This window comes from Nematolebias whitei, chromosome 22, assembly GCF_014905685.2.
Source record: "Nematolebias whitei isolate Nwh7 chromosome 22, NemWhi1, whole genome shotgun sequence".
Classification (NCBI taxonomy): domain Eukaryota; kingdom Metazoa; phylum Chordata; class Actinopteri; order Cyprinodontiformes; family Rivulidae; genus Nematolebias; species Nematolebias whitei.
In genome coordinates, this window is record NC_056519.1 from 24,352,878 (window position 1) to 24,371,755 (window position 18,878).

At 42.1% G+C, this 18,878-nt stretch overlaps 1 protein-coding gene across 1 annotated transcript in view; it reads right to left on the reverse strand.

Moving 5' to 3' along the window:
• Positions 1–12,942, reverse strand: part of e2f7 (E2F transcription factor 7) — a 19,721-nt gene extending 6,779 nt beyond the window's left edge. Inside the window, exons 1-8 of the mRNA XM_037696240.1 lie at positions 12,847–12,942; positions 10,706–11,011; positions 10,189–10,336; positions 7,149–7,388; positions 5,498–5,653; positions 5,259–5,393; positions 3,329–3,505; positions 3,160–3,244 (exon numbers count right to left, since the gene is read on the reverse strand). Coding sequence (XP_037552168.1) covers positions 3,160–3,244; positions 3,329–3,505; positions 5,259–5,393; positions 5,498–5,653; positions 7,149–7,388; positions 10,189–10,336; positions 10,706–11,011; positions 12,847–12,942 — 1,343 coding nt within the window. The remainder of the gene's footprint in view (positions 1–3,159; positions 3,245–3,328; positions 3,506–5,258; positions 5,394–5,497; positions 5,654–7,148; positions 7,389–10,188; positions 10,337–10,705; positions 11,012–12,846) is intronic.
• Positions 12,943–18,878: the final 5,936 nt, after the last annotated feature.

Genomic DNA, 18,878 nt, shown 5'->3' on the forward strand with positions numbered 1-18,878 from the left:
TCGAGGGTATGCTGCTGGTGGGACTATGCTACTAACAGGACCACGCTACTAACAGCACCACACTATCGAGGCTATGCTGCTGATGAGACTATTCTGCTAACAGGACCATGCTGCTAACAGCACTACGCTGCTAACAGCACCAGGCTGCTAACAGTACCACGCTACTAACAGCACCACACTACTAACAACACCACGCTACTAACAGCACCACACTATCGAGGCTATGCTGCTAAGAGGACTACGCTGCTAACAGCACCACGCTGCTAACAGCACCACGCTGCTAACAGCACCACGCTGCTAACAGTACCACGCTAACAGGGCTATGCTGCTGGTGAAACTACGCTGCTGAAAGGACTGATATGCTAACAGGACCACGCTGCTAACAGCACCACACTATCAAGGCTATGCTGCTGGTGGGACTATGCTGCTAACAGGACCACGCTGATAACAGCACCACGCTACTAACAGCACCACACTATCGAGGCTATGCTGCTAACAGGACCACGCTGCTAACAGCACTACGCTGCTAACAGCACCACGCTGCTAACAGCACCACGCTGCTAACAGTACCACGCTAACAGGGCTATGCTGCTGGTGGAACCACGCTGCTGAAAGGACTGATATGCTAACAGGACCATGCTGCTAACAGTAACAGTGTTTTTATAACATTTTTGTTTTAAGTTCTTTTTTGTTGTGTATTGTTGTCTGTAACAAAGTCCATGCTCAATAATCCAGGTATAAAATCCAACATGTTTCAGTCAGGTCATCTGGACAGTTTCTTTTTTTGTGCTGAAACGTTTCGCCTTCGATCCAGAAGGCTTCATCAGTCAAGGAAACACACAACAAAACTGATTCTTCCCCCAACAGCTTACTCTAAAGTGGAACAAACCAGTTCTGCTTGTGATTAGATGGTCTCTTTGGTACGCCCCTCCTCCATTCCCGGCCCTCTTCCTTGTTGACAGTCTGACAAGCAGAACTGGTTTGTTCCACTTTGGAGTAAGCTGTTGGGGGAAGAATCAGTTTTGTGTTGTGTGTTTCCTTGACTGATGAAGCCTTCCGGATCGAAGGCGAAACGTTTCAGCACAAAAAAAAACTGTCCAGATGACCTGACTGAAAAATGTTGGATTGTTGTCTGTACTTTATGTTGTCTGTCTAGAACAGGTCTCTCTTGAAAGCGAGTCCTCATGACTCAGTGAGACTACATTAGGGCTGGGCGATATCTCGATATTTTTAAAATATCGAGATTATTATTTTTTTGCGATATAAGTTGATAATATCTTGATATAAACTATATAGTTTTATACTTGCTACCTTCTTTCTCCCTCTCGCCCCGCTCCTTCTCCCTCACTGAACACAAACCCAGCCCCTCAGTCACGCTCCCCTCCTTCCTCCTCCTGCAGGGCGGACACGTTTAGCACATCAAGTAAACACGGCAGATATGAAGAGCAGATTAGCTGCTGAGGAAAAAAAACAATGTTCTTTCAGAGCTAGTTTGGATTTAAATTGTCAGATGAGGGGCAGAGAAATGATTTCTGTAGATAATGCTGAAAACAGTCCCGACGAAAGGTCGGAACTACGAATCTTTTTCACCATTTAAACAGCGGACTGGAGTATAGTTGTAGCAACTACAGGGGAATTAAGTTGATGAGCCACACGATGAAGATCTGGGAGAGAGTTGTGGAACAAGACTTAGATGAGAGGTGACTATCTGTGAGCAGCAGTATGGTTTCATGCCAAGAAAGAGCACCACAGATGCCATCTTTGCTTTGAGGATGCTGATGGAGAAGTACAGAGAGGGTCAGAAAGAACTCCATTGTGTCTTTGTGGATTTAGAAACAGCATATGACAGAGTGCTGAGGGAGGAGGTGTGGTATTGCATGAGGAAATCTGGAGTGGCAGAAAAGTATGTTAGAGTGGTACAGGACATGTATGAGGACAGCAGGACAGAGGTGAGATGTGCTGTAGGAGTGACAGATAGCTTCAAGGTGGAGGTGGGAGTGCATCAAGGATCGGCTCTGAGCCCCTTCTTGTTTGCTCTGGTGATGGACCGACTAACAGATGAGGTCAGGCAGGAATCCCCATGGACGATGATGTTTGCAGATGACATTGTGATCTGTGGTGAGAACAAGGAACAGGTAGAAGAGAACTTGGAAGAAGAAGAAAGGCACTTGAAAGGCAGCCGTAGTAAGACGGAGTACGTGTGTGTGCATGAGAGGGAGGAGGTGGAACAGTGAGGCTACAAGGAGCAGAGGTCACAAAGGTGCAGGACTTCAAGTACTTGGGGTCCACTGTCCAGGAAAATAGGGAATGTGGTAAAGAGGTGAAGAAGAGAGTCCAGGCAGGATGGAGTGGATGAAGAAAAGTTTCAGGAGTGATTTGTGACAAAAGGTGTCAGCAAAAGTCAAAGGAAAAGTTTACAAGACAGTAGTGATACCAGCTGTATTGTATGGTCTGGAGACAGAGGACAGAGTGAGGTGGAGGTGGATGACTCGCTGTGGTGACTCCTGAAGAGGGAAAAGCCGAAAGAAGAATAAGAAAGAAGAAGAAGAAGTGGAATATGAACCGTGAAGCTGCAGCTCTGAGTGTTTTTTCAACCTGCTGCTTCCTTGAAACAAACCACGGGTCAGAGCTCATTTAGCTGTGCTTTATGAGAAGAGCACAGAGAGGTGGCCACATTAATAAATCAGCAGCTTATCATATCGCTAAAGACACAGTCCTTAGCGGCTAACAAGACGGCTAACGCTTTAGCCGTCTTGCTCCACAGCTGCCCTCAGCTGAAGAGGATTATTATTTAATATATGTAAATAAATGTTTAAAAAATAAACTAATGCATGTAAATAGTTTATTTTTTAGACATTTATTTTGTAGAGTTACAGTTGTTTGTTAATAAATGTGCCTGTGTGACAACTGGGGCGTAACTTTTGACTCAGAAATATATTTTGTTATTACTTTATGGAAAGACAAATATATCAAGATATATATCGTATATCGTGATTTATCATACAATATCGAGATATTAATTTAGGTCCATATCGCCCAGCCCTAGACTACATGTATAAAGTTTAAATTAAAAAATGTTATAGGACCATCACTTCCTACATTAGAACATTTTGCCCAAAAGCTTTTCAGAAAGTCAAGTTTTTTTAAAGATGAACTCACTCAGTGCTGCTTCCAAACTGCAGTCGACACACCGAGCTGCTGCTCACAGACATTCTGGAAAAATCTGCAGACTGGCTGGACAGACCTGTGACGCAAAAAACATTTTGTTTACTCGGTTTAAAATGAAGACGCAGACATCACGCAGGTTTTAGGATGGCGTGTTCCCCACCTGTTGAGTGACGACCAGGGCTGCTGGGGGCGGAGTTGACCTGCCGCAGCGCAGCGACTGATGTGGGCGTGACGTTGAAGGAGGCGTGACGAGCCAGCTTCGTCGTCCTGAAGTCCTGCTCGTTAGCTGACGGCGCCGACTCACGCGGACACACGGCCGCTGTGTTCAGCGTGTTTTCTACAGAACATGCAACAGAGCTGTTAGAACGAGACAGAACGCTGAACGACTTGTTTCATTCAAACCACCGCAGAGTCGGACGTTCCAGTTTCACAGCTACTCTAGTGAAATAGCTTTGAATGATGTCAGCACTTGTTTTAACTTTATTTACAAAGAATTACAGTAGCCGATAAAAATACACTGAGATGTCGTTATGACTTTCAAAACATTCATTTTAGTTTTCTTCTTCTTTCAGCTGCTCCTTCTTCAGGGGTCACCACAGCGAACTAACTCGCACCAAGACTTGGTGATGGTTTTTATACTGGATGTTCTTCCTGTCGCAACCACAGACCAGTGAGTTACCACAGCCCTCTGTGTGGAGCAGATGGTGGGGGTTAAGGGCCTTGCTCAAGGGCCCAGAGTGGGGCAAATAAGGGTGGAGGCAGGTGTGGGTGCATCACCTTTCCCGCCCACATTTTGTTGTTGTTTGTATGGAGAGTCGAACCAGCAACCTTCCAATCACAGGCCCACCTTCTAACCTCTACGCCATCACTGCCCCATTCATTTTATTTTTCTGATTTGCTAATTTTAGCTTTACCATCTATTTTGGTTATTTATAGCGACTATTGTGTTAATTTCAGCTGTTGCTCGTTTGTAATTTATAGCTACAGTTTAGCTAATTTTCTCTTTCAACTACCGATGAAATTCTGTTTAACTTTCGGCTACTGTTATGCTAATTTTATCTACACCTTTGCAAACTTCAGGTAACGATTTGCTCATATTACTTGAAGCATCTGTTGCGCTAATTTTAGCGTTAGCATACATTTAGCTACTGGTAATTGTAGTCGCTGTTTAATAGTTTAATTAGTGACTCACTCATTAGCACCTGTTTGGCTAATTTCAATTCATAGCTACTATTGTTCTATTTTTATTTTTTTTTTTACTTATTACTACAGTTTTGCTAAATATAATTTTTAGGCACTGGTGTGCTAATTTTTTTCATTTATTTACAGCAGGGGTCATTTCAGGTTTAGCATCTGTTTTAAGTAATGTTAGCTACCGTATTTTCCGGCGTATAAGTCACAGTTTTTTGCATAGATTTGTCAGTCCTGCGACTTATATACTTTTTTCCCCATATTCATAACTCGGCTTTTGACTATGCTTTAAAATTCTAAGAACTGCAACAGTGAGTGCTCCTGTGTGTGCTCGCTTCACTCAGCTGGTGCAGGCGGAGGAACGATGGAGAGCTAGCGACTCCGGCCCCAATGGATGGATGGGTGAGTGGATGGATGGATGGATGGATGGATGGCGCTGCACCACCCAGGCAAAATAAAGCTGTTTTGACCATTAAATAAAAGCATAATAAATGCGACTTACACGCCAAAGCAACTTCTGTATGATTTCTTTCCTCTTTGTGATGTTTGTGACTGATGCGACCTATACGCCGGAAAATACGGTAATTATATCTTCAGAATCTGTTTTAATAATAATATTTAGCTAATGTTTAGCGAATATTTGTTTTTAACTATGGTTTTGCTAAATTTAGGTTTTAAGTACAGTTAGCATCTGTTGAGCTCATTTTACCTTTTGTTGGACATTTTAGCTGCAGATGAACTAAGTTCAGGTAGTGTTTTGTTCTTCTAACATCTGTTGCTTTCTGATTTTAGCATGCTCTGCTCATTTTAGTCAGTAATCTGTTTGTTTTGACTTCAGTAGCTCAGTTTTAGCTTCTTAAGCCAAGTCTTTCAGCAGTCATGTTTTTCTAGTTTCTTACTGGAGCTGTTGAAGTCCACGGGGCCCAGCCACTTAAAGGCCGGCTTCCTGCCTTTCTCCTCTCTCACGTGAACCTTCTTGATGAGGTTTAAGCTGGTCAGCACATTGGCGATGTCGTACAAACGCCGCACCTTGGCTGAAGGAACACAAAGAAAGTGCATTTATATTAAACTCTTCTGTTTTTAACTGGGGCTGCTGGCAGAGCAGGACGACATGCTGCAGATCTGCAGGGTTGGTTACTTTTGTACTTGCTGTGGCTCGAGGAGTCCTGACTCTCCTCGATGAGGACCTTTGCTGCTGCATCCAAAGTCACGGTCTGAGTTTTGGACACCAGGAACAGCATGACAAACTTCTGACTCATGATGCGCAGAGATTTGTCCTTTCTGTTGCTCCCAGCTGCAAACAGAGAGAAACACGAAGAACTGAAAACACATGAGTAAAGAACAATAAGCCGATAATATTATTTCAAACTCGTTGCTTTGACTCAGTCCCACAACGTACAGACAGCTTCACTGAATGAATCAAAGGAACACACGAACCTACGGAAACAAGTTACACGTAATATTAACTGTTTAAAAGAAGTACAGTAATAACATACAAAAACATATATGGTCTCATTTTACACACTCGATTGTAAGTTTATATCATGCCAGTTAGTTAAAAAATATAAATAAGTTTCGATCAAATGGGATTTTTACCCCAAATTTATTCTTTAGAGATGAATCAGAATAAGCTTTATTATCATTGTACCGAGATACAGCGAGAATATGTTCGTACAGTCGTCTGAAAGATGGGCGGAGTGCACGTAGCTGCTGCTATCCTTCTCAGAATACATTTTAGATAGAAAAGGGAAAAATCCACGAGGAGAGGATAGCAGCATTACAAAAAAAGATCTTTTCACACCTTGTCCTATCAGGACATGATTTAAGACATCACAAAACTCTGCCAGCACATTTACGAACACGTTACATGTGCGTTTGATGGCAAAGTGGTCCATGAAGCATGAAGCACTTCCAGATAGACCATGTTGGTCAGCAGGCACGGTTCTGATAAGCCTCCACAGTTTTCTTTAGTTTACACATTTCCCAGGAGAAACTAATATGTCGGCCAATCGGGGGAATCAGATTCAGGCAGATTATTTTTCTTGTCAGCCTTGAGTCCTGCTGGTACTTTCAAGATCCAAAATGGCCAGATTATGGTGCATTCTACTGGTCTGTGCTTACGAGCCCCTTCAAGGTTGTTTCCAGCATGCTGACGAGTCCCAAAGCCGCAGGTGGCCTGTGATTCTCCCAAATCACTTCCAGCTTACGGTTTAGCTCGTAAATCAGCTAATTTTGAGTCCTCAAAGCACAAACCAAACCGTTAAAAGGCAGCAGCCTGACGAGGGCTAAATGAGCTGCAGTTGTCTTCTTGTATGTTGCTAGACCAGGAACCAGCCGATTCCAAAAAGCAGGAAACCTGTTATCAAAAATCTGATTGTATACGTCTTGGGCGTCCTCCTGAGACGATTCTCAGCGGGACATGAGGGTTCTCCAGGACCCTGTCGCTTTCTCAAAAAGATTTTGTCGATTGCGTTGAAAGTCCAGCTGATCAAATCCATACTAGCAGTTTTCATTTCAGGAAGATGTGTAAAATAGGAGCTCCGATACACAGACAGAGAGCAAAAGAAGCAGGAGGAGAACAAGAGAGGGAAGAGAACGCGTCCACGTCATACGAGAGCAAGTGAGGAAAAATAAAATAATGAAATAAATGAATAATGAAAGTTAGCTCACTAATCAGGTTCTGTTATTTTACAGAGTCACAGTAAAATATATAAGCACTATTTCAACTCACTGATTTTATTATCCTTTACATAATAAACAGAAATCAAGAAATGTCTTCTTGTTTTTACCGTTCCCAGCGTCTCCCTCCCCTCCGTCATCCTCTCGGCTCTGCCCAGCCGTCCTGCTCTCAGCAGTCAGGTCCATCTGGAGGTGGTAGCCCTGCTCTCGGCCCCGCCGCTGCAGCTCCTCCAGTGTGGCCGGCAGCCGCTGGCGGCCGTACCAGGTGTAGCTGTTCTTGGCTAACCGGCCCACCATGGAGAGAGACTCGAGCACGTTGACGATATCATAGATCCGGCGTCGCTCCACGCCTGACGGAGAACCACAGAACAAAAGTTCTCATCAAAAACCAGATCACAGCTGGTGTGACGCTGCTGTTGGTTCGAGAACAAGATTTATTTTAAGATTGTATCTTCTGAGAAAATCCAGAGTGACTGCTGAAAGGCAAGCTAACTGTATCAAAAGACTAGCTAGAAGCTAAGTATGGCAGAAGGCTGGTTAAAAGATAAAAAGAGCAAAAAGTTATTTAGAGCAAAAAGCATAATAGTTAAAAGGAGCCGAAAGATTAACTAACGTGTACATTAATTAATTAACCACTGGATGCATCTACCCCCCCCCCCCCCCCCCGGGTTTAATAATCAATCAATCTCTGCCTGTCTGACTAAAAAGAGCAGAAAGATTGATAAAAGTAGCTGAAAACTGGCTATAAGTAGCAAAAGGTCAAGTTCATTCAAGCTTTATTTATATAGGTTAATCCCTTTGAGTCTCAGGGACTCATTTACAAGAGAGACCTGAGGATAAAAAATTTGAGGATAAAATCAGAGGAAGAACTGCTGGGACCGACTTCCTGTTTGAAAAAAGCATTCCTTTGGTTTTGTCGGTGTTTAGCATCAATTTGAGGCAAAACAAATCAGACTGGATGATGTTGAATGCAGATTTCAAAAGCTGGAAAGCCTTAGCAACTGTTTTAGCTCGACAATAAACAACTGTGTCATCAGCGTAGAAATGTATGGATGCTCTGCTCACATTACCTATGTAGATTGTAAAGAGGGTGGGTCCTAAGACTGAGCCTTGTGGTACACCATTGTTGACTGTTAAATAACTGGAGGAAGTACCATTATGTTGAACACATTGGTCTAAGAGATAGTTAGAGAACCAACCAATGGTGTGTTCTGAGAAACAGATTTCTGAGAGCTTATGACACAAGATGTTATGATCCACAGTGTCAAAAGCTTTAGACAGGTCTAAGAAAAGTGCAGCACAATAATCCTTAGCATCCAGTGCTTCAACAACATCATTAAGAACCTTCAGTGAAGCAGTGGTTGTGCTGTGTTGTTTCCTGAAACCAGATTGAAGGCTAGGTAAGATGTTAGATGAATCCAGGTAATTTTTGATTTGAGAGTTTATCAGTTTTTCTAGAACCTTGGCTAAAATGCAGAGTTTAGAGATTGGTCGATAGTTGTTCAGTGAGGTGGGGTCTCCTCCCTTCAGCAAAGGAAGAACAAAGGCTGTTTTCCAAGTGTCTGGGATGGAGTTTTGTCTTATGGAGAGATTGAAGATGTGGGTCACAGGGACTGTGATGATATGAGCAGCCAGCCTTAAGAAATAAGGTGGAAGTAAAAGCAAAAAGTTCAAAAAGGCTAGCAGAAATGCCGGTAATAGAAAGACAGCTAAAAGTAAAAAGCTGAAAGCTAAGAACAGCTAAAGGCTAGTTAAAAGCTAAAAGTGCCAAAACATAAGCAAAAAAACACAAGATAACTAAAAGTAGCAAAAGGCAAGCTAAAAGAAAAAGCAGGATGGCAGCTAAAAAGTAGAAAAAGTTGATTAAAGGAAAAGACTCAAAACGCTGAATGGTTTGAAGTGAAAAGTAGCAACGGGTGGCTAAAAGTAGCAAATAGCTAAAAGGATAACAGTAAAAGCTTAAAGTAACAGAAAAGCAGCTAAAAGTAGCAAAATTGACAAAAATAGAGCAAGAGTGCTGAGACAGAGTTCAGAGAGAACAATACTTTTTGATGGAAATAAGATCTCAGCGTTTATTTCTGGATTTGTATTTTTTTTTGTAAATAAGATTAAACATTGTGAAAAATATAAATGTGAACAAAAACAAAGTTATAGCACGCCTCTCCTGAAAGAGCTGAACGAGGATGGCTACAATAAAGTCTGCAGAAGTAGTTCATTTGTTAAACGGTACAGAAAAATAAAGAAACTAAATGTCCTGATGCTGCTTCATAATCCAGCTAGAAAAATCTAAGTCAGGTCCTCTGGACAGATTCTTCTTGTTGAAGAACACATAATCCGTCTAGAGGACCTGACTTCACCTGCTTAGAAAGAAACAAAACAGAGTACATGCTGACTGAGCATTTACTACCTCTGAGATGAGTCTGTTTAAAATGTTCATGAAGACATGTTTTGATCCTATTCATTCTTCATGTGGGCTTTACAGCAGCTAAAACCAGATTATAATCCCCAGCAGCTCTGCGGTCAGACCCGTGTCATTGTAGAGCTGTCGTTTCTAACCCGAGCCCGAAGCCCGTCCCGGATTAGGGCCAGGCCATAATAATGTGCTTTAGGTGTGGCCTGGGACGGTCTTTTGATTTCGTCAGTGGACGAGCACGGCTGACGAACCAATTATATGGCAACATGTGTTGCCATACCTTCACCAGCTGCACGTGGCCATTTCACCGTGAGTTGACGGGCTGGTTGAAAGAGGTAAAAAGTTCAGTTAAGCTTCAGATGGGACTGTACTGCCCGGAAGTGATCCATCGCTCAAATGGACGTTCATTCAGCTGCTGCACTCAGAGGACGCGCACGGCCGATGACCCAAACAGGTGAGGTCACACAGCAGACATGTCAGAGCAGGGTCCATGTATGAATAATGCAGAATGTGCTTTGATGGCCATGAAAGCACAAACAACCCCTCAGCTCTGATCTTCTGTCCCTTTTATTCAGCCGTGCACATCTGCTGACTGTTACTAACTATGTAAGCAGTCAAAGCTCAATTAAAAATGTCGGGAGTTTTTTTTCCGGGTTCGGACCTGTAATTACTGTTAATTCGTGGGGTCGGGTCAGAGTTTTTGGGCACGGATGCAACTCTATGTCACCGGTTCTTACCCAGACTGGTTGCCACCTCGTCCAGTGTGATCCAGATGGCGCTGTGAAGTGGGGGGTAGTCTGGGTAAAGAGCCAGGAACTTCTGACACAGCAGACCCAAACTCTTCTGCTTCCTGCTTGGCTTCTTCTCTCCATCGTCCTCTTCAAACTGGGGGGTCAGAGGCAAGGTGAGGGAAAAGAGCCTACATTTACAGTGTTCACTGGTGGTTAATATGCCACCCACCCATCCATCCATCCATCCATCCATCCAGCTATCCATCCATCCATCCATCCAGCTATCCATCCAGCCATCCACTTTACCCACTTCTTTAGACAATTCAGAGTTACCAATCAGTCTAACATGCATGTTTTTGGTCTGTGGGAGGAAACTGGAGTACCCAGAGAAAATCACACAGCACACAGAACATGCAAACTCCACCCAGAAAGGTCCCGAGCCGGGATTTGAACCGGAGACCTTCTGGCAGCAGCTCTACCGAGCCAGCGTTAATATTCCATTTGTATTAAAAAGCTCTCGTACCTGAGCAGAGTCTTCCACCTCCGTTTCCTCCAAGGTGTCGGAGCTGGGCGGCTCGTCCTTGTGGTTCTCCAGCGGTCTGAACAGAACCTTTTTCATCTCTCTGTCCCGGATGTCCACGCTGGCCGCACTGAGCAGCACCTTCAGGTTAGCCGTGGGCGTCCAGGGCTCTGCCAGAGCAGCCTGCTTCATGGGGGTGATGTGGCTCAGATCGGGACTGGAGCCCTTCCTGTTCACCAGCAGAACGGGGACGGTGGAGTCTGCCGACTTCAGCGGGGTTGACCTTCTCCTCTCCGTGTGCACATTTTCCTGTGATGGAAACAGTTTCAGGATTAGATCTGTGAAGTCTCTCCTTGTTCTCCATCATTTCAAAATGTGCTGAAACATTTGTTTAAAGACATTTTTATGTTGGATAAGATCTCTTTCCTGTGGCGGCCATCTGAACTCAGATGTCCTCCTAAAGTTAATCTGCTGTGTTTTATTCTGTGAATGTTTATGAAGCATGCACTCTACTGTGATCCACAGCTTTCAATCTGTTTCAACAAATCATAAATCAAAACGTTCAGCTCTTTCAGGACAATCCTGCCATGACTTTTGGTATTGGTGCAACTTCAGCTTTTTGAAATATTTAGCCTTTTATGACATTTTTCCCTCATATGTTGGAAATGAACTGAGCTCATTTTACATCCTTCAGATCTTTATATGTGTTTATAACCTTTTACTGCTCCTTTCTAATTTTGTTGTGGTTTAGCTTCCTTCAGCTGCCTTGTCAAATATTCACTTTATTCAGCTCCTTTCAGCTAATTTCAGCTGTTTTATGCTCCTTTCAGATTTTGCTAACTACAGCATTTCTGTGCTTCTTCTAAACTCTTTCTACTAATTTCAGCTTGTTGTGCTCTTTTCAACTTTTTTCTGCAAGTTTCTGCTTTTTCAGCTACTATTTAGCTGTTTAATGCTATTTTGAGTTTTTTCAGCTAATTCCACATTTTTTTACACTCATTTCAACTTTTTTCACCTTAATTCAGCAAAAATGTGCTCTCTCCACTTCCTTCTTGTAACTTTAGCTTCTTTCTTCTTTTTTAGCTGTTTTTCAGCTGTTTTTATTGCTAATTTCAACTTTTTCAGATAATTTCCCCTTTTTTGTGCTAATTTCTGCTTTTTGTAGCCTATCTGGGCAAACATGATCCTTCTGCTTTCTTCTGCTAATATGAGCTTGTTCTACCTTTTCAGCTACCTCGTTAGCGTTTTTAGCTAATATCGGCTGTTGTCAGATAAATTCCAAGTTTTTCATGGTAATTTCAGCTGCTGTCAGCAAAACTAACTTCTTTTTGTGTGGGAGTGGTGGCGCAGAGGTTAGCGAAGGTGAGCCTGTGATCGGAAGATCGCTCGTTCAACTCCCGGTACAGACAACATCAAAATGTGGGTGGGAAAGGTGAAGCACCCACACCTGCCTCCACCTTCAGCTGCCCCACTCTGGGCCCTTGAGCAAGGCCCTTAACACCTACCATCTGCTTCCCCAGGCGCCCTAGACAGCAGCTCTCTGCTCCACACAGAGGGAGCAGCCGAAAGAAGAAGAAAACAAAGCTAATTTCAGCTTGTTATACTCCTTTCAGCTTAATTATGCTAGTTTCAATCATTTCTGCTACTTCAGCTACTATTTAGCTGTTTTGATGCTAATTTTCAGCCAATTCCACATTTATTGAGCTAATTTAAGCTCTTTCCACCTCCTTTTGTTAGTTAGAGCTTCTTTCTGCTACTTTTCAGCATGTGTTTTGTTGCTAATTTCAGATTATTTTTAGCTACTTTCCTAATATTTGTGCTAATTTCTGCTTAGTTAAGCTTTTTTCAGCAAATATGTATCCTTTCTGCTTTCGTCTGCTAATTTAGAGTTGTTCTTTCATTTCAGCTACATGTCAGCATGATTTTTAGCTAATTTCAGCTGTTTTTCATCAAGTTCTTCAGCTAATAAGCGTTCACACTGCCTTTTCACAGGAAATCCCATTTCTCTAATAATACGTAGCTGAAGAGAGCTGTTTCAACTTTCTGTTTTTAGAAAATATGACTCATATTTTTGGTAAAAGAAACATTTTTCGGACCTGATGTATAAAACTCCAGACTTTAGAGAAGTAAACATCTTGGCTCACTTTCTGTTCACTGTGCCCTTCATCCTCCTCCTCCTCCTCAGAGAAGCTCTTCCTCGGACTGCTGAGGTCTTTTAGTAACAGACATTCAACTTCCATCTGCGACAGAACCTGCAGTCAGAATACAAACAATGTCCAGATAATCTGAAGGAAATAATCTGCCTTAAAGCCCGGCGGGAAGAACACAAATAATTCAACTCATTCCAGTGGTCAGAAGAATTTGGCGCAAATAACTTCAGCTAACTAGCATTTAGCAAAGCTAACAATATGCAGCTTCAAGTTTTAACTCAAGGTTGTAGCTAATGTGACAAGTTATGAACCCAACACGTTATTATGGTGCTACAAACAAAGTTTAATTTACTTTATAACGCATTATACTAACCACTTCACTTAACTTGGCCCAATTACAACCTCCTAATACCGGCAAATTAGCTTTTGAACAAGAATAAATGCACTTCCGTTGCTAATAAACAGCCATTAAGGCTAATTTAACTTGAATATGCTGTTTAGCCGTGAATAGTAGCTCAGGTGACCTTAATACTGAGGAGGTAAAAGTGAAATGTTCACCTTGTAGTCTTGTTGAATGAATGAAATATCCCAATGGGGCTCAGCTTTACACTCTTGTCACTACGTAGCCTCTTCAGTCCAACATAGTAGCCTTCCCTCTTGAAAAGTAGCGGGCAGCTCTAAACAGCTAATATTACTAGTCCTGTCATAGCGGACATTCTGTCCTGTGTAAACTTCAGCAACACCCGCTCAAGCTTGTTTTCTGGCGCTCTGAGGCAGCTGGATCCTTTCGACCAATCAGAGCCCAGCTTCTTAGTGTCGTCAATCAGCGTCAACCAATCAGCACCACCGTTCTCTGGTTGTTGTTTTTTTAATCACGCCTCCACGGTTTTGCTGGCGGGGCAGCCGGCGCGCTAAATGCAAAGATATGTAATTAGGAGAAAGAGGTGTCACTCCGGAACAGGAATTGTCACATCACCACACGTTAACAAATGCGAAGCGCTGCTGTTTTCAATTGATATTATATGCATTGTTTTGCAAATAACCACATGATATGAAGTTTTAATGTTCGCATTTTTGTGTATCAGTTTAAACAATCGCTGAAGCTCCCTGAAAAATGGAAAGGCAAACGCTTAGAACAGAGTACGTTCTTGTCTGTATAGACAATCTTCGACTTTGTGCCGATCGATTTGGGCAGCTTCTCTCCCACGGTGTCAAAGGCGTTTATTTGCATACAGCCTCTGATGACGCCGCTGACCTAATCACTGAGGCTTTTGTCTCTTGGGGTTTGCTGTAATTAGCTCTGCACCTGAAAGATGGCACAGATGGAGAGCCATGGAGACAGGTGGGGCGTACGAATGGCGCTATTAGTACCTGAATAGCGCGAAAAGTTGCGGTGGGACAAAACGTGATTTGCTTGTCTTGTCCCGCCCTACATGCAAACTGTCTGAGCCCCTGAGTTTCTATTAAAGGTCTCTGAATACATCAAATTTGCCGCCAAACGCCATACAAGTAGGAACCAGTGCAAAGCACCAGGTTAAATTAAAGAAAAATAGCTGTTTTGTTTTTATTCTACACTTTAGTTGTGTTATTTTAGCAATGCAAACTATAAAGTTCAGCTCAATCAGGTGATAGCTGTTAGGATTTCTGGTTTATGCAACTTTTATACTTGCATACAAACAAATATTTTTTTTACACAAAACATAATTCCATAGGCTTTTGCTACCTTTAGCTTTTTTTCTAGTTTTCCCCTACTTTAAATTTTACCTTACCTATTTCTACTTTCATCTTTTAGCTATTACTTTTAGCTAGCCTGATTTTACTTTTTTTAATATAGCCTTTTCCTACAAATATCTTAAGAAACACAGGACATATCCTAATGAAACTCCTAGAAAATAATTCATTTATGAACTTGAATTAATTGGATGAGCATTTACAACTGATTAACTTTTGGAGTTATCCCAATTTAAGATAGCTGTCCCAGGTAATCAGCATCACCCATCACAAAAAATGGCTAACTCAGTCAGTTTTACAGATATTAAGCTAACACTTTGTATGATAGTAGATGAGAGTCATTCTCAAGTAATGTAACTGTAATTTATTGATTTGCATAACTGTTTTGTGAAGTGGTAACTATTGTGTAAACAATAGACACAAAATGGCAACAGCTGGGTACAAAGTGAAGGTATGATTTGGCAGAGGGACAAACTGACCAGCAGTTCAAATGTTTTTTCTCACACAGTGATGGCTGAATATGGGCATCAGTGACCCAAAAAGGAAGAAGCAGGTAAAAGATAATGGATGAATGGATGTTTTTTTCTCATCAGCCTATGAATCCATACAAACTGACAAACGTACAGTGAAAGTAGTGCAAGTTTCACCTTAGCGCCGGATACAGAGATATAAATCTGTATCTTGGCTGACCAGTCAGAAGTGAGGGTCCATTTAAACATCGAGAGATTTGGGCACCAGTGATCCCCGCGACCCAAAAAGGAAGAAGCGGGTAAAAATAATGGATGGATGGAGATCAGTCAAAGCTGAGAGGGGAGTCACATTTGGCTGCTGTAGCTCAAACAGCTGTGGCTGTTTCCATGACGACCTGATGGAGACAAGTCCCAACCTGCCCGTCCAAGAACAATCAGCCCAACACATAAAAGTCACAATGCACTCACACAGCAACCCAGTCCACATGCACTTTCCAGTTCAGGGTTTGTCAAGGAAACAAACGAACCTACAATAAGTTGTTGCCATGAAAGGCAGCATGGACGTTAGGCCTTTAATTCAGGAGTTTTCTGTTTTGTAGTGAAGGATGGCCGAGGTCTCAGTTTGCAAAAGTAGTAGGATCACTAACATATGAGGCAACTTATTCAAAATTGATAATTTTACATGGGTCCTAATCGTGAGAGGGTATAGAAAGTGGATGAATGGATGGAAGTGTAACAGACCCAGAGCAGACTGAGGAACAGCTTCTACCCTGAAGCTGTAAAACTTATAAATCCCTAACCAGGAAAATCATTGTTATTCCAGTTGAATTGGAGATTTGACACTTTATCTGTGCTGACGATTATCCATGATGCCATATTCATACCCATCTGCTCACAACAAACTCATGTTCAGGCTGCTGTATAATACATCATATTATATTATATTATCATTGTTTAGCATAGGGTGAGACATTCAGTTATCTGGGAGAGACTCAGTAGAACTGCTGCTCCTCCACATCAAGAGGAGCCAGTTGAGGTGGTAGGCATCTGGTAAGGATGCTTCCTGGGTGCCTAGGGAGACGCTTCTGACATGTCCGACTGGGAGGAGACCCCAAGGAAGACCCAGGAATCGCTGGAGAGACTACATCTCTCAGTTGGCCTGGGAATGCCTTGGAGTCCTCCCAGAAGAGCTGGAAGAGGAGGCTGTGGAAAGAGATGTCTGGACCTCCCTTCTCAGGCTGCTGTCCCCACGACCAGACTTGGGAACAAACAGAAGATAATGGATGTATGGATGGATGGATGGATGGATGGATGGATGGATGGATGGACCAGCATTTCCAGCTTCAGTCAGCTGAAACTCAGTCTGTTCCTCTTCTGAGACGTAATGGTTCGCTTAGGGACCATCAACAAATTACCACATCTAACACTCTTCAGAAACAAAAATGTATATATTTTACATCATTTGACCCACTGACACAAAACGAATGTTAAACTACTCTACTAGACCTGACACACAAGACACCATCATTCATTTCTCATTTGAAAGCGTTTTCTATTGAGTTATTGAGCGAAAACCATGATTTTTGAACAAATAAATTGTGTAAAATTAGAAAATGCTTTAAAATGATAAATTAATCAGAGTGCCTTGTCTGTCAGTTCTAGTAGAGTAGTTTAATATATGTTTTGTGTCAGTGGGTCACATGACATGAAAATTATTGTGCAAAACCCATTGAATGTCTGCTTTCTTTGTTACATAGCTTTGAAAATTTATAAAAGCTGATACATTCATTCAAAAACAAACAAAGTTGCACTATGTAACCTTTATAAGAATATTTTTATACAAGTTATGTATGTTTTTTTTTTACATATTTGTTAAAACTGCCACTATGTTGTGACAGTATAGTATAAGGCAGATAATCTGTGAAAAGATTGAGCTTCAAGACTTGAGGTCTTGGTCTTGACTTGGTCTTGCCCTCCCTCGGTCTTGGTCTCGACTTGGTCGACCCCAAAAGTCTTGGTCTTGTCTCGGTCTCGGTACACTCTGGTCTTGGTCTTGACTTGATCTCGGGTTAGGTGGTCTTGACTACAACACTAGGTTAAAGGACCTAGATCTGCATGAACTTTGGAACAATCACTGGGTTTAAATAACAAGACCTCTGTCTTTTTCTCATTAAAATGTTAAAAGTTCTGTGACATCCATGCTGACTTCCACCAGACATTCCAGGAGTTGGTTCATGGAGTACTGTTTATCTTGTTTTAATGGATCATAAATGTGGTTGTCATCAGCATAAAAATGAAAAGAGGGAGTAAAATAAATGGAATACAGAAGGGAGCCAGCCAAGTATAGATCCCTGAGGTATTCCACATGTGATAGGTGCTACATAGGACTCAACAGCTCCAATATGCACACAAAAGCTTCTCTCTGTTAAATAGGATCTAAACCACTGTAGAGCAGGACCCTGAATGCTCACCCAGTTCTCCATGTGAGACAAGAGGATCTGATGGTCCACTGTGTTGAAGGCAGCAGTTAGGTCCAAACAGCATTAAAACTACACAATGACCAGAGTCTGTGGCTAAAAGAATGTCATTAAAAACTTTCAGCAGTGCTGACTCAGTACAGCAGTCCCTTCGCGGTTCGACTTACATGGACTCACTCTTTTGCAGTTTTTCAACGTAAGATTGTAGATAACACACAATCACCCGATTGGGATGGTAGGTGATAGAAAGTTAATGAAAAAAATACTTCGGACAGGCGCCGCCATTTTTAGTTTTCATTCAATAAGCCTATACTGTAATGTAAGGCAAAAGAACTACACTTCCCAGAAGCCAACAGTGCTTTCAGACACTGTTTTCCGTCGAAATGGAGGGAAAGTTTTGCAACGCAAAGTCAGAAGTAACAATCTATCTGTTAAGTTCACAGAACTGGCAGGAAAGTTGCAAATAATCCTGAAGCTTCCTGCAGCTCAATTATCTACGTGCACATTAATCTGGAAGGGGCGGTGGGCTTCGTCGCTGCAGGGTAGGTCTGCCGAACCGGAACCGAGCTGCTGGTCTGCAGAGCTGGTGAGTACCCGTATAAAATTTTGCAGTACTGTATATACATATGTTGTTGAAATGACATAGGTTTAAGAGTTTAGAACATTGTTAAGAACATTGCAAGAGTGCAGGAAGGGTTTATAAAGCCTTAATGTATACTCAAATAAATATAGCGTTCCTACTTCGCAGTTTTTCACCTATCGTGGGGGTGTCTGGAATATAACTCCCGCGATAATCGAGGGACTACTGTTCTGTGGTGAGTTTTAAAACCAGATTGAAACAGTTCAAGAAGGTTGTGCTCTTTTAAGTAAAATGTTATAAATATAATATGTTTTAATACTTATGGGTTCTGCTTTTCCACAAAAAAAAAGAAAAAACTTTTCCTTGAGAGACACCTGTCTTTAAGTGTTTTTGAGCCGGAATCTATTTATATCAGAGGGGAGTACTCAGATATATGAGAGTTTGACAAAATATTTCTGAGAGCTGATGGTTCAAACAAAGTTTCTTTGTGGGACACGTTTCAGTTCTTCTGTTTTTCCCATCCTGATGTGGTCGTCTGATGTTCGTATCGTTTCCCTGAGAAAATAAAACAAGTTTGCTCAGTTACAATTTTTGCTGGAAGCAAAGTAGAGCTCCAGAAACTACTGAAGATGAAACATTGTTTTTCTCACTTCGAGATTCATGTTTTATGTTTTGAAGTGTCAGTCAGCTGAAGTTGCCGATTCCCGATTGCCCTGAAAACAGCTCAGGGTGAATCTGGTAAGAGGTCATAATCAGGGAACTGCATCT